The sequence below is a fragment of the Brachyistius frenatus genome, unplaced genomic scaffold (genome assembly GCF_029030835.1).
Source record: "Brachyistius frenatus isolate BFR_SWC_R1_liver_20210118 unplaced genomic scaffold, ASM2903083v1 Contig_36, whole genome shotgun sequence".
NCBI lineage: Eukaryota > Metazoa > Chordata > Actinopteri > Embiotocidae > Brachyistius > Brachyistius frenatus.
The window spans coordinates 1627542-1649015 of NW_027210635.1; the positions used below are offsets into that span (position 1 = coordinate 1627542).

A 21474-nucleotide genomic window follows, 5' to 3' on the forward strand; every position below is an offset into this window, starting at 1 on the left:
ACCAATAACAACGCAGCATTACACAAAGTGATGCAGAAACCAGCAGTAAGGAAAATAAAGTGGGAGCGAGTGAGAGACAATTGCAGAGAAAAATAGTTGTTTGAAGGTTATGCTTAATAAAAGAGGACATGAGACTGAACTTGATTGTTTTCATGTTTAGTATCAGTTTCATGAAGCTAAAAAGAGCGCTCCCTTTCTGTTGTCCATCGTTGATGTGCCGGTGTCATGTCGGCTTCTGCCTGCCCGCTGAGAGCTGCATGCTCCTCACAGGACCGCGCACAGCTATGAGGAAAACTACCAGACATTGTAATGATTTCTCAAATTTTGCCCACTGTTCAAAAACAATGTAATCTTCTTTATCTTCAACAGTAATTATAAAACGTGCTGAAAAGCCCCCCGATTTGATTCGAATCAATCTTGGATTTGAAGTGTCATTATCGAGTGATAAGCGGTGCATGTGTTTTTAAGCAGAAGTGATTGTAGCTGCTGGGTAATGCCTCTCCTGGTATGTCAGCTCAGGTCTTTATAAAACGTGAAATTCGCACTGTTGAGACGAAACGGCCCAATTAGGTCCACCACATGGGATTGAGTGTCAACTTCTCATTGGGAAGAACTCTGCGTAAACGAAACATTTATATTAAAAAAATAAAATTGTGAGACAGAAATCATAATCATGATCTTAATTCGAAATAAATTCTCATTTTATCCAGAATCGTTCAGCCCTACAACATCATGACACTCACGTTCTTGCCCACATCGTCCTTGGAGCTCATCAGATCTTCCATTTCAGCCCGGAGTTGCTTGTTAGTCCTCTCCAGCTCCTCTTTGGCCTCCAGGGCCTCGTCCAGCGCTCTGGTCATGGACAGAGCTTTGGTCTCCTTCTCTCTGGCCTCAGCTTCGGCGCGGTCGCGCTCCTCAGCGTAGCGAGCCGAGATGCTCTTCTCCTCAGCGAGCATCTACGGAGGAGATGATGAGTTGGTGTCCTATCGTTACTTCTATAATCTTTGAAACTCAACTCAAACTTTACAAAAACTAGATGAGCAACTGCACTCAAACCACCTGAAGTCAATTTCCTGAAAACACATCTGTAAAACGCAGCAGAACATCCTAATTAAAGTTTGCTCTCACCTGGTCAAACTTCTTCTGCTTCTTCTCCAGGTTGGAGACGATCTGTCTCTGGTGATCCAAGTCTACAGTCAGATCGTCCAGCTCCTGCTGCAGACGGGTCTTTGTCTTCTCCATCTTGTCAAAGGCGATGGTCTTCTCCTCCAGACGCTGGCTGGACAGCTCCAGGTCCTTCTGCAGCTTCTTCTTCACCTCCTCCAGGGCCTCTATTGTTCCACCGTCATCTTCAAGCTTCTTCTTGCACTCTGACAGCTATAAACACACACACACATATACACACAGGCACACACAAAATCTGAATCAGAATAAAATGGAATGAAATTGATCTAAACCTTGTTTCCTGCACCGCCGATCATTTCTTACCTGAGCCTGCAGGGTGAACATCTGCTTTTCCAGATTCTTGCGCGCCTCCTCCTCTTCCTCCTGTTGCTCCTGCAGAGTGTTTTTCTCGTCCTCTAGCTGGCGAATACGACTGCTGAGGTTTAGCTTCTGACGGGTCTCCTCCTGGAGCAGCTCCTAAATGAACACAAATATGTCTCCAGTTAGTTAAAAAGGGACGATTCTTTAAAATTGTCCTGATGCTCAGCACTCAGAGATACTGCCCGTGACCTGTGTGTCTTGTAGCTGACTCTCCAGTCCAGCGACATCTTTTGCCATCTTGATGCCCTTCCTCTCTGTGTCCTCCAGTATGGTGGACACATTGTCCAACTCGGTCTGTAAGAAGAGGTTAAAACCAGGTTATCGATTTAAATATCAGCAAAATGTTTGAATGAAAAAAAAAAAATGACAGATCACAAATGGCAAAATTAATTATGCTTGTTATCTCTATTCTTGTCATTTCATCAAGAATCTGATTTTATAATAACTAATACAAATTCAGCCAAGCCTTTACATGAAGATGCAAATTGTGCAAAAAATAGGACTATTTTCTCTAAATACTGTCATATATACAAACACAGTCAACCTCAATTGTAAACAGACAGTAAATTAAATAATACAGTAATACATTAGGTTTTACAATCAAGAAAGACAACTTTAAGATCGTGTATACTACTCTCTGTTAAAACTATTTAACTCTATGAGATTCAAACACTTGATTTAAATATTTGTTTATGATCAGTAGTTAAACAAACATGTTGTTTATTTTTCCTCTGTGTTGCTCCCAAAAATTGAAGAATTACATCCTTGCTTTGGGGCAAAAAAAAACAACTTTGCTAAATGAAGCTACTGATTCCTCTGCATTAAATCCATGTGCACCTCTCACCTGCAGTTTGTGTGAGCGGTCGACCAGTTCTCCCTTGGCCCGCTCTCCCTCAGTGACTCTGGCCATGAACTCCTGCAACTGAGCCTCCACCTTCTTCCTCTTGTGCTCCGACTCTGTCTTGGCCTGCTGCAGGCTCTTGACCTCGCTAGCCAGCTCCTTGTTGGCACTGTCCTGGCTCTGCTTGGTCTTTTCCAGGTTAGCCTTGAACTAGACATAATCAATAACAAACATACGTGTTGGTAAATGATAACTTCTCTTTGACAGACTTGATAGACCTGTGATATTTTTGACTGTGGGAAGGTGTGTTACCCTCTTGGCCTGTTCCAGCTGTTCAGACAGCTCCTCCAAGGAGGTGCCGTGCCTCTGTCGCATCTCCTGGATCTGACCCTCATGGTTTTTAGTCTCCTCCTCGATGGTTTTCTTCAGCTCTGCAACCTCCTGTTCTCGCTTGGTCCTATAAAGAACAGTGACAATGTCTCCAAAAAGCTCCAGTGCCTATGATAAGGGTGAGTGGCACAGTATGGTACCTAAGCTCCTGCTGGGCTGCAGTTGTATCGAGTGTATCCTCCAGTTCAGTCTTCAGGGCCTCAAGTTCCTCACTCAAGTCCCTCTTGAGTTTCTCAGCCTTGTTCCTGGCCTGCTTCTCCGACTCAAGGTCCTCCTGCAGCTCAGACAGCTGGGCCTGCAGCTCCCTGGCCTGCTTCAGAGCGTTGTTCTTATGGCTAACCTCTTCTTCACCCCTGTTGAACAGTGAGAAGCGGTCCTGACATTGTGGCTATAACAGCACATCAGAAAAATATAAATGCCACTGGAGATACAAGACCAAGGAACTCACTCCACAAAAAATAAGATGCAACTGAGGCTAACCTATTAACAGTAGAAAAGGTTTGAACAACTCTTTTATTTTACATATATGTCAGAAACATATATTTTTTAATGCTTATTCACAGTTTTCCCTGCACATCATCGTGCTGCAAAAATGTTGTTTTTGTTTATAAACTACTGCTCAAAAAAACATTTGCTGTGTTCCAAATCACTGACTATTTCGAGTGCATAAGTGCGTTCACCCTGTCAAGCATGGAAACATGCGATTACCTGGATGATTCATTCCAAAGTCCGCAAATTGAGAGAAAAACGGTGGACACTTTTCACACTCAATGGTTGCCATAATAGCTAAGTAGCAGAAAGGGAAGTACCACCGATCTAAAGTATTTTCAAACTGTGCCGGCTAGGAAAGCTGCAGCAGAACATCTCACTAAAGTGTAAATTTTTTCCGCTAAGTACCACCAAATTGTTTGACAAAAGCCATGAGTAAGGCACTCACATATAGAACTCTTACATATTAGTCCACTGACTTGTGTTGTACTTGCGTTAAACAGGGGGCGTGAAAAAAATAATTCAAGCCGACAGATATGTTGGCAGGTGATTTTTCAAACGTTACAGTTCGGTCAGTGCTGAACAGCGGTGTGCGACTTGAGACGACACTACCATGTCAAAATGCATGGGCTGCACAAGCCACTGTAAAATGTAAGAGTACTATGTGAGTGTACTAAGGGAAGTATGTCGTTAGAAGACAGCAGTAAAGTCCCTTTGAGTGAACAAGTGCTGTTGTGTTAAGAGTCCACCGGGTGGCAGCAGAGGCAGAATCACGGTTTCCATCCAGCTGTTTGCTGCAGCATGATCTGACACTAACGAATGCCCATTAATACCAAAATGACATGTACACTAATCACAGAGTCAAACGCTGCAAACACATTCCAATGCAGCGAGCATCATAGAATAAATAGCAGCGAGCTTTTACAAGATAATAAGATCAGAGTTGTATTTGTGTCTGGAGTGTTGTCAGTCCAATAAAATGTTCCATCAGAAGTGGTCGGTGTGAATGTGTTTTGAACAGGGTTACGTACGCAGCACTTATCTCACTCTGACTCACATCAGGAAGCAGGATCCCAATGACTCTAAAACCCCTCTTTAGCTCACTCAGTTATGTAATGCTTTGTCGAACTGATTCCCCAGTATCTCCTACCTAGCATGCATCATCTGCTGCTCCTCTTCCTTCTTGCCCATCTGAACTTTAAACTCTTCTATCTGGGATTGGAGCTCGGATATCTGGTCCTGGAAGTCGGATGTCTCCCCGTCCAGCTTCCTCTTCGCCTTCTCGAGCTCCTGGCGCGTTTTTTCCTCTTTCTTTAGTCTCTCTACATAAGAAAAGACAAGATACAATAGTTTATTAAAAGACCATATTTTCACTGCTGTGTGGGAAAGTCTTCAAACTCATATCTCACCATTACATCTCATTAAATTCATGCTTTTTCTCTCCCATAGTTTTTGCTTATTATCTGTTGTCTCTCCATTCAGTTCCCTCGCTGGCGTAGTTTCTGTTCTTTCTTTGCAGATGTCTCCGGCCATAGAGCTGCATGTCTCTGCTCTGCGATTGTCAGCCCCACCACCAGTTCATGTCTTGTATATCTATGCTGTCCTTTTCTCTCTCTGCTCTCCTCTCACCCCAACCGGTTGAGGCAGATGGCCGCCCACCTCTGAGCCTGGTTCTATTGGAGGTTTCTTCCTGTTGGAGGTTTTTTTTCTCATAAAGAGGAGTTTTTCCCTCCTACCTTAAATGACAATTGTTGGAATTGTTGGGTTTCTCTGTATAATGCTGTAAAGTTCTGCTGTAAGGACTTTAATGTGTTAAGTGCCATGAAATAACCTGTGTTATGATTTGGCGCTATATAAATAAAATTGAATTGAATTGAATTTATTCCACTCTACTAGTCTATGAATTCTGTATTTGAGCTCACTCATTTACCCTCCAGGTCGACCATCATCATCTCCTGCTTGTTCTTGACCTTCCCCAGGTTCTTGGCCTTATCCTCCTCCTCAGTTAGCATCGAGGTCATCTCATTGATTCTGTCGTCCATCAGCTTCTTTTCCTATAGAAATCAGAGAAAGAGGCTGTTTAGCAAAAAGCTCTTAACTCAAAATTTGCAGCTGTACGTTGTTGCGCAGTAAACTTTAAGATCCTCCGACTGTTTTCTTAAAATCAACCTTCGTCACCATACCGTCGACGGTCAGAGCCTCCTCTCTCTCACCTTGAGAAACTTGGAGTTCTGGTCCTCTAACAGCAAAATGTCCTCTTCGTACTTCTTCATCTTAGCTTCGGTTGTCACTTTCTCCAGCTGCAGCTTCTGCCTGGCAGCCTCCTCTTCATCCAGCTGTTCTTCCAGATCCTACACACACAAGTAGGCAAACATAATTAGCAAACATATTTTTATCAGTGTTTCTATGAAAATTAATGCACTTTATTTCATTCTCTCTGGCTTTGAAACTCGACAGCTTCGCCCCCCCTGCGTCCACACACCTGGATATGGGCTTGCATCTTCTTCTTCTCTGTCTGCATGCCTTGGGTCCTCTCCTCCTCTTCCTCCAGCCTGGACTCCAGGTCATGCAGGATCTCCTCCAGCTCCTGCTTTTTGGAGGCCAGGCGAGCTCTCATCTCCTCGGCCTCCGCAAACAGCTCGGTCTCCGCCTGCAGCTGCTCTGCCAGGATGTTCTTCTCTTCCACTAACTGCATAGAAATAATGTTACTGCCACAATTATGCATCTCAAAGACTTCAGTAGAATCTGTTAGAACTTGATATCAATGCTGCTGAATGTTTCCGTGGTTATAACGAACCTGCTGGTGTTTCCTCTCCATCTCCACCAGCTCTCCCTCCACCTTCATCTGCTTCTCCTTCACTTTGACCAGCTCCTCATCTTTAGCCTGCATCTCCTCCTCCTGCCGGGTCACCTGCAGCAGAGGCTTCACCTGAAGGTGCAAACGAACAGAGACGTTACACCAGAAGAAACACACACTGGCTGCCATATTGGAGGGTCTATACTGTAGATTGACTACTGATCTCCACTGGACCACAAAGTTGACACAGACAACAAGTGAGTACAAATTGTACATATAGGGACTCACCTTAGTGAAGAGTCTCCACCACTGCCAGTGACGCAGCTTCAGGTAGGCAGCACAGTTTCTCTGGAGAACTTTTAGTGCGCTGAGCTGCTGCTGCTTCTTGGCAAAGGCCCTGAAGTTTAATAACCAGAGCAGAAGGGAACAAAGATTGAGTGAGGAGAAAACAGGAAAATCTACCTTTATGTGATAAAGTATATAGAAATGACCATGTTTCTACTGTATCAACATTTTGATACAGTAAATCCTTACTTGCGTGCCAGATATCCTCGACAGACGGCCTGGAAGTAAATGATGATGTCGGTGATCTTCAGGTCCCTCTCCTCCTCTAAGTGGGCCAGGACTCCTGCCCTGAAGAAGATCTTACTCTGGCCGATGCGGAAGAGGTTGCAGTCCAGCTCCAGGGCTTGAATCTACCAAAGAAGAGACGAGGGGGAGTTATTATTATTATTTTAAGAATAAGGTGTATCCTAATTCTCAGACTGCTGTTTGCAATGACAAACCGGTCCTTACCATTCTCTCACAGGCCTGCTTGCCATCCATGAAGCCCTTGGGAATGGCGTTGGGAGTGAGTATCTCATACCTAGACACAGAGAGAGAAGTGCACTGTGAGGACAGAGTCACCAGGACAGTGTCAGATTGTACTGGCTAAAAATATGAATTACAAATGTTCCAAACCGTAGAGCGAAGCGTGACGATAAAGTTAAAACATCACCTCTGTCTGAACTCCTGGAAAATGATGCGGTTGGGGAAGCCCTGTCTGCAGATACGGATCCCCTCCAGCACACCGTTACACCTCAGCTGGTCCAGAACCAGGTGGGGGTCCAGTTTACCAGCCTGGGAGATGAGGGAAGGAAAAAAAGAGATGAAGAACGATGTGATTTAACTTAAATGGGCCATTTAAAAAAAAAAAAAAAAAATTTGGTTAAAGTGAAATCTGTGACCATGACACTGCACTTCGTCTGTCCTTCTTTTTTAGCATAGCAATGATTCTTGTCATCATTTGTGGTTACTAGATCAAACTACACAGAATTTATACATTTGTTGACTGTAATATACAGTGAAAATAGGATGAACTGCAGCTTTATTTAAAACCCAAACTAGACTTGTTTGTCAAATAGATATACTGGATCAGTTCTCAGTCAGGTGGTTCTTTAGACCCACCCTTTTTTCATGGTTGGGGATAATGCAGCGGACGAAGTTGGGATTGGTGTTCCTCAGCGTGGCCATCAGCTTCGATAGCTGCTCCTTGTAAAGCTGCCCCACGGTGCGGAACATGCCCTTCTTGGTCTTGTAGGCGGCACCAAACGCCGTCTCATTCATGCCTGCGACCTGGTCCAGACCCACGATCCGGTCAACTGGTGAGGAAGAAATTAAGATGATGATGGAGACAAAAAACTGAATAAATGGAAAGTCACAGAAGTTACTGAAATGACAGTTTTTATGCTGGTTTTACTGACAGAGTGCATCACAGTGAGTCATTGTAAAATGACAGTAGAAAAGAGAAAAGCCAACAAAGTGAGTCTTTCATTGGTGTTTTCATCAAATGTAGATGTTCATCAGGAAAAGCTGCCAATTAAGGTTGATGTGTTCAACTGAGCAGGGCTTGCTCTTTTCTATTTCTGTGATAAAGCATGAAGACAGACAGAAAACAGTGTCACCTCAGCTCTGACTGAGGACCATCAGCTGGTCAGATGGTTTCTCTCAGTCAGCCCACGACTCCACACTCCTTTATTCTTTTAAAGCAGACTCCATCAGGCAGCAGTCTTACACTCTCACAGAGATGATCACATATATATGTAACAAACGTAAGAATATGTAAACAAGGAGGCTATCAGGCTACTTTATATCAAACACTGGATTCAATTTAAAGGAATCAAATAACAAATCTACTACATAATAGCAACTCGTTATTATTATTATTATTATTTAATATTTATTTAATTATGTCTGTCTTGTTATTATTATTTCTGTCTTGCTAAGTCTAGATATTAATGGCCATTTAAAACAATTCTGTTAAATTTTTGGCCATAATGAATGAATACACAATCAAACATCCTGCTTTAGATGAATCCTGGTGGTCTTGTGTCACACCTCACCCAATGTTTTAATGTGATGCCACACCACTGTCAACTATATAATTGTTAAGAACATGTTAAGTGTTACTCACCAAAACACATTATGTGTATCCTTGACCTCTAACAAATGTGTCGAATGTGCTCCCTTTTTCATAAAACATTTGCAAAGCAGATTTTTCAAGATTGTTTACATCCATGTCTACTTGCTGGCAGTCTTGTTGATCCCTGCCTTTGATTTCACATTACATCACACACTGGCTTAGTAGTGTGTTAATAGTGTGAAAACATTGCCAGCTGACTGTTTATCATCAAAAGGGAGACATATTCGTATAAACGGTGCACCTTTAATCATATTCCCATATATATATATATTTCTGCCTCTTTAATATCTGACAGGAATAAACAATCATAACCAGGACCTCCAAATATAAACATGGGCAGGGCTAAAAAAATTTAAAATGCATTACAACACTAAAAAGGAACATTCACTGGCATAATAAAATCAAATTTGATCCTTGTCATGAATATCTTCAATGTTATCATTAGAAAGAGCGTAAAAACTGGATGAAAATTTAAATCCTGCATTTTGGAAACGTGAATAAATAAACCAAAAACCCAGAACAGATATCTGCGTTTTCATTTTTTTTATCATTTATATTTGCAAAAAATATTAAAAACATCTGTTAGCAAACTTGAGGGTTTTGTGAACTATGTAAGTTTTATTTGTCCCGATAATAAATGTATCAACTTCATTGTTACTGCGTGATGTCACTTGGCACCAAAAAAACAGACTGGAAAAATTATTTTTTGCATAATTACAAAAATACGTGCCTTACCTGGCTTGACATTCAAGCAATAGTCATTGGAATACTTTTACTGGCACAGCGCCACCAGCATCATTGAGCGAATGAGAATTTTCAGTTTCAGAGGTTTTAGATACAACACAGCCATGCAAAGCTAGAGGGAAGCTTTTAGACAGGTGCACAGTGCAGACACGACAAGACAGGGAACCAATGAGCCCTCTAGTGCGGAGGATGAGGAGCAGCCAGCGGTACACAGTGGTTAAGTGCTGCCATCATTCACCTGGAGCTTCATGGAGCCCAGGCACATTGTCATAGAAAGAGGCTCTCTGAAACGTCTGAATGTCTACAGCAACAGAGACACAGACAAAGAAAGAAGAAGACAGGGGAGTGAGAGAGAAAAAGAAAGTAGGCATGCAAACACACATCGTTCATACTCCCACACACGTACATATTTACACAGCATTGATTAGCTGCTAAAAGAGGAGTGAAGGGTAAATGTCAGTTCATTCCTTGTAACAGTACGTGCATATGATCAAAGCTGCTCATCAATCAGGTTAGACATTAGTTTGGAAAGTGTTATGTCACCATTTCGATTTCCATGATTCCTTAAATAAATGTCAGATTCAAATAATGATAATAAGGGCTATGGTTACCATCTGATTGAAACATTAAGAAGGTCACTACTCGAAGAGAATACCCAGTATGAGTAATACATTTGTCATTCAGCTCTGACAGAAGAGTGTCCTGGTTGTGTTCTTCTTCACTTCCACTGCATGATTTTGCTGGCAAACCTCATCCCACATTAGATAAATCAGAAAGCATTTCCCTTCATTACATGGGAGATTCATTGAATTCATAATACGCTTTATGAGATAAAAACTCATACATATCAATTTACTTTTGCACAGTTGAAAGCTTAACGAGTTGCTGCTGAACAAGAAAATTGTTGCATGACTCACCGTCTTTCCAGAGCTCGGCCACAAATTTGTCAGTTGACTGGTGCAGCAGCGTGGCTACGTTGTCATTCAGAGGATCCATGTTCTTCATCAGCCATTCATCAGCTTTATAGTCCACCTGAAGAAACACTGATTTATTATTATAACTTGAACAGTTTCACAACAACATGTTATACTGTGGTTTTATTCCCTTCAAAAATCGCAAATTAAATTACACTCTAAAAAACATTGTCGCAACACTTTTGTTTTCACTCCCATTTCAGTTCAAGTAAAAAGATCTAAAGGGTTTTATTTCTCTCAATTTTTGTTTACAAATTTGTAGAAATTTGTGATTTAACAGTATGATTATTGCACAGGTGAGTCTTGGACAGGTCGTAATAAATGCTCTAAAATATGCAGTTTTATCTTGAATTTTTTTTTATTATTAGGCACAATTTCACATATAGCTACAGGTCTGTATTTTCTTCTGGGTGGGGTGGGGGGGGGAATCAAGTCAGACCACCATTTGCCTCGTGTGACACATCTCCTTTACATAAAGTTGATCAGGTTGTTGACTGTGGCCTGTTGAATGCCACTTGTCTTCAATGGCTGTGCGAAGTTGCTGAATATTGGTTTACTAACACAGATTTGAATTAATTTGTGAACAAAACTTGAGAGAAATAAACACTTTGCTTTACACAGAAGGGGACTTAGATCTTTTACTTCAAGTCATTAAAAATGGGAGCGAAAACAAGTGTTGCATTTATATTTTTGTTGAATGTAGGTGATGAAAAAAAAAAATCACAAAAAATGTTGAAAATGAATACTATTATGGCAGCACTTAAAACCCAAACAGGAAAATAACACCTTCATACAATCTGGTTATAATTTGGTTCCATAAAGTTTGGCAACCTGACAGCAGAAAATCAAATCAACTCAGCACAGAATCAGATTTCATTTGTACAAACTTTGATATATTCAATCCATTCTCCTCCCTTTCTTTACTGTTACACCCTAAATGAAACACATAAAATAAAAGACTCTCAGAGTACACCTTCAGAGGACTAGCTTTCAGTCTTTGATTAACTGCCTCAGGTCTGTTGCTTCACCTGTCTGCAACAGTCTGTGTAGTACATCTTAAGTGACAGCTAGATCTGGTGATAATTCTGTTTCAAAATACCACTCAGCAGATGTTTAAACTTACAGTCAGCACCAGATGTGCTGTATGTGTTATCCCGGTCCATATGAGTGGTAAAAAGTTCAGCTAGTTGCATGAAATAACTCCATACAATACTGACATGACAGGTTTGATTATACCTCAAGGGTTAAAATAAGTGCTTTATATTATTTGCACATTGTATTTGACTGGCAGCACAGTCAGGACTTTAGGGAACCAGTGTATTGGGTTGAAACATGATGATGACTCGTATGTGTTTTTCCAACATCTGACATCCTATGAAGAGTGTTGGATTAGAGGAGAGCATAATAAGTAATTGACACGGTCAGCAACCTGAGAGGAAGAATGTGAGATCTCCATCTGGGCTTCATCAAAATCCTGCAAAAGCAAACTCACAATGTTTGCACTCATTTTCCTCTTCAGTATCACTCTGTCACGCAGAATTTATTTGGTGAAGTTCAAATTTAATCCTGGATCCAGTCTTGAATGCTGGATGATAAATATCTGTCTGAATCTGATATGTGACAATAAGGATCACGTCCCGGACTGATGTTTAGACACGGCTAGCTGCCAATCTTCACAGTGTTCATATACACGTGCAACAGAGGCGCAGGAGACAGGTAAGCCTAATCGAAGTCCAGGGTTGGTATCAGATTTCACGCGATGACTGACAAGCGCCCTCTCAGGAATGTGGAGTATCGTTTTCTCCTTGCAGACGGCAGACCACCACACGGAGGTGAAAGTTGAAAACCTTCGTTATGTAACCGCAAGGCATCAAAGACTCAACCTCGCACACTAATGTGAACCAGATGTGGGTTTCCTGCAGCGGCAGTACGACAACTGGGCTATTGTTTTTATGCGGTGACCTGGTTAACTGAGCAGTCAGAGGAGCTAAGTCTGTGCCACCGAGAAACACGGGCCAGAAGCAAAGTTGTTGCATAAGGAAAACGCGGAAGAATCTAAGGCTATGAGGGGGCACAAATAATGTTTTTCAAAAAAAGATGCTGCTTTTTTTTTTTTATGGCTTTCATTTCAACTTTTGCCTTCTGAGACTTGTAAAATACGAGGGTTGATCAATAAGTTGAAACTTTGACGTACACGGAGCAGGACAGAGAGTACCTGGTACAAATTTCGTTGCTTGATCATCAGTGAGCTGTGGACGGAGTGCGTCTGGGATGTTTAACGCACCTGAAACTTTAGCAGAGAGCGAACATCAAAGTTTGTGAAAAATTTCTGCGGGAACAGAGAGAAGTCGCACGGAGCCGAATCTGGTGAGTAGGAGTGGTGAGGATCTATGATTGTGTTGTTGTGGGCGAGAAACTTGTGTGTTTTCATTGGACTCTGAGCGGGTCATGTTGGAGAACCCAAGGGCATCGCCACAGTTTAGGTCATTTGAACTCAACGTTTTTAATCAGACGCCTCAGAACATCACAGCAGATCTCCATGGTTTCACTCCGGCCCTCCTAGAAGTAATTCATGGCACACAGCCCCGCCAATGTCAAAGAAAACCCATCTGGTTGTGCGCCTGACCTGATGCACTTTTTTCAGTTTTGAACGGTGACGTTCTGCCCCTCTTGAAATGTGAATGTAACTCAGAACACCTCTCCAGGCTCATTGCTTCATTGTTCCAGCCCTCCGGATGCATTTTTTGTAACGGTCTCCGTTAAAGATTTCCAGAATTTGATCCACAATCTCATGTGTGCCCTCTGGTCATGTCCATGGAAAAATCGCAGACGCACCCGGTCCACTGCTCACAAAAATGTGTGTAACTCAGGAACTGGTGATGATGAAGCGACGAAATTTGTACCAGTTACTGATTAGGGTTATATCTTTCTCCCGATCTGTCCACGTCATGGTGCTTTGCTCCATGCGCGCACATGAGCAGTAGTCTCTGAACTTATTGGTCAACCCTCGTACAGTTTTCTCCAAAGAGACACCCTGACTGGCCTTATATACATACCTTCCCAGCGTAGTGGATGATGCAGAAGTCAGCTTTGTCCTTGAGCTGACGTGGCTTCTGAAACTTGGTGTGTGTGCCCTGCTCCTGCAGCACTTTGTCCACAAATGTCTTGTCGGTGGCTTTTGGAAACCAGCACTCCTCGTCCAGCAAAGCGAGGATGCCGGGCGGATTCGTCTGAAAGGCATTAACATTTCGTTAAACACGGTATATTCATAAGCAGACACGCATGCAGACATACTGACAGAGTGCACCGACCGGTCTCTCGATCAGGTCGATGCAGGGCTGCAGGTCGAGGCCAAAATCGATGAAGCTCCACTCGATGCCCTCCCTCTGGTACTCCTCCTGCTCCAGGATGAACATGGTGTGGTTGAAGAGCTGCTGCAGCTTCTCATTGGTGTAGTTGATGCACAGCTGCTCAAAGGAGTTCAGCTGGAAGCAAAACGAAAAGCAGGAGTCAGCTTAATGGTGAAATATTCTCCAGTTCAGTGTTTAAATGTGATGGCTTGTCTTTATGCACATACAAAAGGATGCATATTTTGTGGAAAAGTGTTTGTTAGCATTGAAACACCACCATCAGCACCTCAAAGATCTCAAAGCCAGCGATGTCCAGGATGCCGATGAAAGACGCCCCCTGCCGTTTGGTCCTGTCCAGGGCCTTGTTGATGCGGTGGACCAGCCAGCGGAACAGGCGCTCATACGTCGCCTTGGCCAGGGCTTCAACAGCAAAGTCGGCCTGAGGTGAAACACAAAGTCCAAAAACCACAGAGACTAGCATGAAAGACACTACTAATAAAACATCGCTTGGTGAGACACGGTAAAGAATTTAAACAGTCAGTTTTAGTCTGGAGTTTTGTGGATTTATCTCGGTATGACGTCAGACAGCGGGCTACAATTAAGACAATCCATTAGCCAGATGGTGCAGATGACCTGTCCAAACATGTGTTATGGATTTGCAAAAATTAAGTGTAGTCTAAACAGAAAGACAGATTTAAGCACCAGGTGGGGTTAAACTTTTTCAGGTTCAGGTTTAACAGCTGAAAAATATACATAACTAAACATAATCACTGAGAAACAATTGATTAGTTGAAAGATATTAAATTCAACTAAACTGATAAAGATTTAAAAAAAAAATTCAATCAAGAATATAAAACATTCCCAGGTTCCACTTGTGGCGGCGTTGCTGCTCATTTATGGGTTTTAGACTGTTGAACAAACAAAACAAGCTGTTTGAAATAATCAGCTTGAGTTTTAGACATTTCTAACAGGTATGTGTCACTTTTTGGGTATTTTAAGGACCAATCTATAATACAATCTGCAGATTAATTGATCTGAACTGATGAGCTGATGTCTTACCTGTTCTTTGGTCTGCGCCTTCTGCACATAGTCTCGTCCCACTTTGATCCTTGGACTAAGGATAGCTCGGGTAAACTCCATAACATTCATTCCAAGCAGGTGGCAGAGCTTCTGTGCAGCTAATGTAAACACACCAGGACATATATACAGTATATGACATCAGGTTTTGGAACACGGCTTGAGATTTGCATTTGTAACTATCTTCAGATTGTAAATTTAACAATGTCCAAATAATAAACTCTGAAAACAATGATTAGATTTGACTTTATTAATCCCACAGTGGGAAAATTCGGTAAATGCTGTGTAACTGTTTAAACAATCCAGGATATATGACTCACCACATTCTGTATATCCAGCCTGGACTGAGACCACAAAATGAGTTAATTGCTTTCTTTAAGTGAGTTCTTAAAAAGACTAGAATCATTATTTTGAATGTATCTGACCCTGAGACAGCTGATTTAATGATGCTTGCTATAATATGCATTTAATTTGACTTCTTTCTTATACTGATAGCTACTGTATGTGACTACAGTGTAGCCAGGATTGTAGAAGAATTCAATTATGGAGCTCATATGATCCAAACATTATGACCATTTCTATATAAAGACTAATGTAATATAACTTCAGTGCAATGATGTTTCTCATAAAGCTTGCACTCAGAGTGAATGAGAAAAAAGTGTGATTGTGTAATTTGTGGATATGAGCAGACTGGAAGTTGTTTACTCTAACTGGATGTGTTTACCGGTGTTCTCAGGCATGGAGGCTTGATCGGTGTTTCTCTCCTTTTTAAAAATGACGTTTCCAAACTGCAGCACTGCAGAGACCACCTTCAGCATGCCTGACAAGGACAGGACAAGATAAAACTTTACTGTTGCCCAGGGGGAGAATTCAGTCATGTTAAAACACAAAAGAGGGGGAAAAAAATGAAAGGGAAAGAAGGAGAGTGGACTTTAGTTTTTGGGCACATCTGGATCTAGTACTCACAGACAATCTCGTCGTGGGAGAAGCTCATGATGTGCATGGCGTCCATTGTCTCCTGGAAATTGTCCTTGTCCTGCTGGCCTGGGATGGGGATGTTACCATTTGACAGGAAACGGTAGTTGTTAAAGCCTTCGAGGAGCAGGTCCGCTTAAGAAACAAAGGAAATACAAAGCTTGTTTATTAAGTGTTCTGTTATTTTAATAGTATTTTTAATCAATATCTCCTTTGTGATTTTAGGTTTTGCTGTTTGTTTTTGTAGTTTGTATGTACTTTGTTGCACGCTTGGATCTTTGCAGTGTACACTTCCTGGTAGCACAACAAAAGAAACAATTTAAACAATCTAAACTTAACTTTTACAGTGACATAGTCAGAAAATACTCAGATTACTGCGAGGTATGTGTATGTGGTAACATAAATTTTCACTAAAGACAATTCAAGGGACAAACGACAATAATTTAATGATTTCAGTGCACAGTCTGAAGCGCATGGTGGAAGTGCATTTTAGGTGTGTCCAAATTACTTTTGCTAGTTTAATGGCGGGTAATCTAATCATCATCTCCCTTTTCTTTGATGAGACCGGGGTGCTTTCACCTTGGCAAATTGTTTTTATAAGGGTGGGTTTAATAGGTAGTAATAAAGAGAGTTTCTCTGCAGAGGAAACAGATTTGCTTGTGCTCAGATTGACGTACAGTAATAATCTTTCACGTTGCAATTTTTTTATATTTAACTTTTTACATGCTGCATGTCTCCGTGTGTGTATGAAGCAGAGCATATACATGTTGTGCACTCACACTATTAGGCACATAATACTGTGTTAATAACACACCCTTAAATTAACAGTAAAATTCTGTACCGTTAATTTCAGACCAGGTTTTTGGTCACGCAGTTGATTTCTGCTGCTTCAAGATAGCAAAACACCAACAATGCACCTGAACACACCTCAGTTTAAGACCAACACACCGACGGACGCTCAGATGGGCAAAAGTATATTTGCTTTTTAAATAACGCAGGCACTGTACTGGAAAATGACAACTGTGTCCATCTGAAACTAGCAAAGACGCTTTCTTTGTGCCAGCTGTAAGAAACAGCCCATAGAGTGATGGTGTAAGTGATCGAGGGATTGAGGAGCTTTTAAATTCACTAGTTCATAGGAGAAATATGTTGTAAAGTGTGGACCTGTTGGTGCCTAAACATCTTCTGCATCATCATGAAGCAATGTGCTCGTGCGTGTTCTGATTCAAACCAGCTCTGCTCTTTGCCTGAAGCTAATTATCACACATATGAAATCACTCACTCACTGCTCCTATTATAGCAGTGGTCAGACACTCACTTCGAAGATGCTCTCCAGCTCCTGCCAGCAGGCGGTAGAAAATGTGAAAGGTCCGCTCATCTTTGGCCTGTCTGATGGCTCTCGACTTCTCCAGAAGATCTGAGAGAGAAAGTTAAGGACTGACAAGGAAAGCATAATCCATATTTCTGCCAAACTTCCACTAATGAGGGAAGATAGCTCAATTTTGCCAAATACACTTTGACTGGAAATGTTGTACTGAGGCCCTTTTTGGCAATTGTTTACATAAATATTAGCAAATATAATTATGAAATAAGAATTCTCATGAAATGCATCACTAATCAAACCTATTCAATTCAATTCAATTCAATTCAATTCAATTCAATTCAATTCAATTCAATTCAATTCAATTCAATTCAATTCAATTCAATTCAATTCAATTCAATTCAATTCAATTCAATTTCAATTTCAATTTTATTTATATAGCGCCAAATCACAACATAGGTTATTTCATGACACTTTACACATTAAAGTCCTTACAACAAGACGTTACAACAATTCCCACATAAGCTAGGAGGGAAAAAAATACTCCTCTTTAAGGGAGAAAAACCTCCAACAGAGAGAAGGAAAAACTCCCTCTTAACAGGAAGAAACCTCCGACAGAACCGGGCTCAGAGGTGGGTGGCCATCTGCCTCGACCGGTTGGGGTGAGGTTAAAATCCTCAATGCTAGCTGAACCCTACAAATTAGTAGGAAATCAAATCTTTACTCTTTTCTGTTAAAACAAACAAAGAGTTTTGTCCATTTCCTCACTAGAAATTAAAAGTAAATAAAAATGAGGAAAAATAATGAAAAACGTACTTTCTTTACAGCTCAGTGCCCTTTGGCTTCGTCTGGGGAACATGCAGCGCTTCGATTGCATTCTTGTGGCTCAGCATAAGCTGTGGTGAGTTGTACACCCTTAGTGTTGCTTTCTAAACTCAGTATTAAACACTGATTCCTTCCTCTACTCCTTCAGTCTCTCCCAGTAATGAGGATACAGGTTTCGATATTGGCCCCAACAATGTAGCCTGTGACGTCAAAGTTGATCCTGATGAACTTCCCCTGCAGGAAAACAATACACATATTTATGTTAACAGTTGCTGAACTTCACACGCTAATCAGAAAGCCTGATGCCCGTGTGTGTGTGTGTGTGTGTGTGTGTGTGTGTGTGTGTGTGTGTGTGTGTGTGTGTGTGTGTGTGTGTGTGTGTGTGTGTGTGTGTGTGTGTGTGTGTGTGTGTGTGTGTGTGTGTGTGTTTGTGTGTGCACCTGTCATCTCTCTATTTTCTTCTCCCACAGCTGCGTTTTAAATAGCACCTTGTGGATTCTTGCAGATGACAGAAACGCAGTGAATAACAAAATGCCTATATTAGGAAATGCCAGGTTAACAGGTCAGAAAGAATCTCAGGCATGTCTGTGGTTTCCGGACAGCGAATGTGTGTAAGCATGTGTGAACACGTGTGCCCATCTGTCTACTGGTATGCACTCTTTCTGATCTGAGACAGCCGGTGATTCATGCGGACCTCAGCACCATGGAGCCTAACTCTGACCACCTGGTGTGTTAGTCACAAAGAAGAACTGTTGAATGACGAGAGCGAGAATAATTGTCTTTACTGTAACTCATCAGAATGTGATCATTTCAACATGATCAGAGATAACATACTGTTAGAAGTAGAGGATTTTATAATAAACGCTTTTGAGATAAGACCTATGAACAACATTGCTATTTTTATTAAATTAAAGTTAATTGAAATTAAAAAGCACCAAAAGAAGCATTGAAGAAGTGACATCTTGTGAAATATGCTTATTCACTATTTGGTAAGAGTTAGATGAGATGATTGATACTACTCTCATCTCAGTAGGGTCAATATGAAGAACACGGGGGGGGGACTAAGGAGCCTGGTTTTGTCCAAACGTCACAAAATCCACCTATTGACCCAACAAAAGCTCACAAAATGGCACGTTGTAGTTTTACAGGGGTTATGTGCCGAACTATTTCTTGGGCAGGGATCAGTAACTTCCTGTTGGTGACTTGACTAAGAATTTAAGAAGTTCTAGTAGGTGGATTTATTTTTCAGGCTTTCAAAACTAAGGTAACCGGCATGTAGTTGTAGCTCCATCTTCACTGTACAGATATTATAATAGTATTTATCATTTAACTAAATGAGGTTTTTTGCATTTTTTTGTATTTTACTTTTAATTTGATCCCAAAAGAAAGCAAATTAGTTTACCTCACAGTAGGTCATAACTTCTAATGATACATAAAGTTAGCACTTTTATATATTGAACCTTGAAAAAAAAAACATAAACAATATAATTTCCACCAAACATCACCTACTAAAGATGTTCAACATGAAAAAATACTGTAAAAATACAGTCTTTATGGTGCGCTTAAAATATAACCATGTGTGTTTTATAGTTATGTTAGGATTATGAACATTTCTTCATACACATCTGTAAACTGCCCCAAAAGTCAAAGTGGAGCTGATGTGAATCTGTTTCCCTTCTGGAAACAATCTGTCCACATGTTTAAATGAAGATAATGATAATTTAAACAGAAACAGTAAACTCACAAAGCGAGATGAGTTGTCATTTTTCACTGTCTTGGCATTGCCAAAAGATTCGAGGATGGGGTTGGCTTGCAGGAGCTGCTTCTCCAGCTCACCCTGTGGAGAAAGACAGAGGTAAAAAGCCAGCTAGCTTTCAAACACCTCTAACGCCTGCTACTACGTAATGTACCATTTTTTTAATCAGTATTTATGATATTGTTCCGTGTCTGCCAGAACATACACGAGCTGGCAAGGCAACATCCATTCTTTGTAACTGAGGAAAATGTAGTCAATATGTTAAACCGATCTTTCAGACAGCCAGCCATTCATCACGGCTCTGCTGGCTTTACTTGAGTCAACTGCCGTACAATGTGATTTTTGTCGAGGGAACTCGACAAGCTTGAGGAGCCAAGACAACCAAACAGTTTGACAACTCGTGAATCCACAAAGGCACTACAGCCAGAGTGTTCTGCCACACGCCCTACAGCGGGTGGTTAGTTTGGGTTGAGTGAGAAGCTTTTTCTGGCCTGCACATTCTCTGGTTAAGATGATATACCCTGAAAATTGTACCAACGCCATGGTAATGATGGCTTCCTCCCAAATCTAAAACCCCTGGTTGATATAGCCGATTGGGACATTCCCTGTGGCCTCCGAAACCCTCAATTCTCCAGAACATGACCCAATCTGACTCTATCCAGGGCACTGGCTGTACAAAAATAACCTCTACCACAAGTCAGACCCTGCCTTGGCTTGACTGAGGATACTCCTCTGGACTTTGGCTGCCTTGTGTTAAGTTTAGCCTGAACTCTGACTTGCTGCCAGGCATCCTGCTGCTGCTGTAGTAATGGCCATCAAAAATAAATATGGGATTACCTGTACCCCTTCTTAAATTTATTCTGAGAAAACAGGCGCCCCGTAGCCATTATTGTTAACATGCATACCACATAACTGCAATTGTCACGGTTCAACTCTTGGCTGTCTCGAACCCTTGTTGCATCTCTCTCCTCATTTCCTGTCTGTAACACTACTTGTGTCATCCAATAATAATACTTTAAAGAGACAATACTAATACTTTAGTTCATAGCAGAGGTAAAGCCAGGAAAGAGTATAACAGAAAGAACAAAACAGATTAGTAAGTATTGGTTTCAATAACTGTGCACTATAAATATTTGAACCTTCTGATCAAATGGCTATAATCTAATCCCTTAACTACATATTAACGAGTACACTTGTACCCACAAAGAGAACATATTAATTAAAAGTGTGAATATAATCGGGCCAACAGTGGAACAACAAAGCTACTTCTGGGGTCATCTTTCACAAGTTTCTTGGCCCGTATGAAAGCAACGACTCAGCTCCACCGACAAGACAATGAGAAACAACATGGAAACAAGGTTCAGAACAAGATATTTTCTGACTGAGAACGCAGAGCTTTGGTGGAGGTCCAAATACAGAGTTTAATGTTCCTGGCCAGACATATGGGCCACACATGGAAATACAATATGCAGCAGCTTTGTACAAAAATGATATGTGATCCTGCTTCATGTAGCATTCAGTATTTGTACAGTCTGCTCTGTCTGTCTAAATGTGTTGATAACTAAATGTAAGCATCTTTCAGGAGAAATAGGTTTTTACTGACCCCTGAAGTAGGGAGTAACTCTTTCCTCCGACACGTTTTCCTGTTATCTTTTAGATTCTGAACGATATAGAATAATACAGAAACCTGCATAAATGGCATTCCTATTTGTGTTACTCATTGAGAGAATTATGAAAGTCTGCTCCCTTCTGGTCTGCTTTACCACTTTACTACTTCTCCCCCCTTTTCACTCCTTTCCAATCTCCTCTTCTGCCCAGTATCTTTGCTCCCCCTCAATCCCTGGCTCCACATTCCTCTGGCCTGTGCTCAGAGGCAGCTGTAATGCAACGCAGAGGGGAAAGCAGCATTAAGGAGGTCACCGTGGATGG

The 21474-nt window shown here is 41.4% G+C and overlaps 1 protein-coding gene across 4 annotated transcripts in view; it reads right to left on the bottom strand.

The window, feature by feature from the left end:
- Window positions 1-21474, bottom strand: part of LOC138622445 (myosin-10-like) — a 58670-nt gene that overhangs the window by 4701 nt on the left and 32495 nt on the right. For 3 of the 4 annotated variants that reach the window (XM_069701255.1, XM_069701256.1, XM_069701258.1), the window contains exons 7-34: window positions 19534-19626; window positions 17960-18023; window positions 16962-17060; window positions 15635-15778; window positions 15393-15488; window positions 14651-14769; window positions 13878-14030; window positions 13553-13726; window positions 13298-13471; window positions 10185-10299; window positions 9506-9568; window positions 7509-7702; window positions 7060-7181; window positions 6858-6927; window positions 6597-6757; window positions 6351-6459; window positions 6063-6194; window positions 5748-5954; window positions 5479-5616; window positions 5196-5319; window positions 4416-4587; window positions 2917-3129; window positions 2699-2843; window positions 2390-2596; window positions 1735-1839; window positions 1489-1641; window positions 1129-1377; window positions 744-956 (exon numbers count right to left, since the gene is read on the bottom strand). In XM_069701255.1, the coding sequence (XP_069557356.1) occupies window positions 744-956; window positions 1129-1377; window positions 1489-1641; window positions 1735-1839; window positions 2390-2596; window positions 2699-2843; window positions 2917-3129; window positions 4416-4587; window positions 5196-5319; window positions 5479-5616; window positions 5748-5954; window positions 6063-6194; window positions 6351-6459; window positions 6597-6757; window positions 6858-6927; window positions 7060-7181; window positions 7509-7702; window positions 9506-9568; window positions 10185-10299; window positions 13298-13471; window positions 13553-13726; window positions 13878-14030; window positions 14651-14769; window positions 15393-15488; window positions 15635-15778; window positions 16962-17060; window positions 17960-18023; window positions 19534-19626 (4008 nt within the window). The remainder of the gene's footprint in view (window positions 1-743; window positions 957-1128; window positions 1378-1488; window positions 1642-1734; window positions 1840-2389; window positions 2597-2698; window positions 2844-2916; window positions 3130-4415; window positions 4588-5195; window positions 5320-5478; window positions 5617-5747; window positions 5955-6062; window positions 6195-6350; window positions 6460-6596; window positions 6758-6857; window positions 6928-7059; window positions 7182-7508; window positions 7703-9505; window positions 9569-10184; window positions 10300-13297; window positions 13472-13552; window positions 13727-13877; window positions 14031-14650; window positions 14770-15392; window positions 15489-15634; window positions 15779-16961; window positions 17061-17959; window positions 18024-19533; window positions 19627-21474) is intronic. The other variant, XM_069701257.1, reaches the window with a different exon arrangement.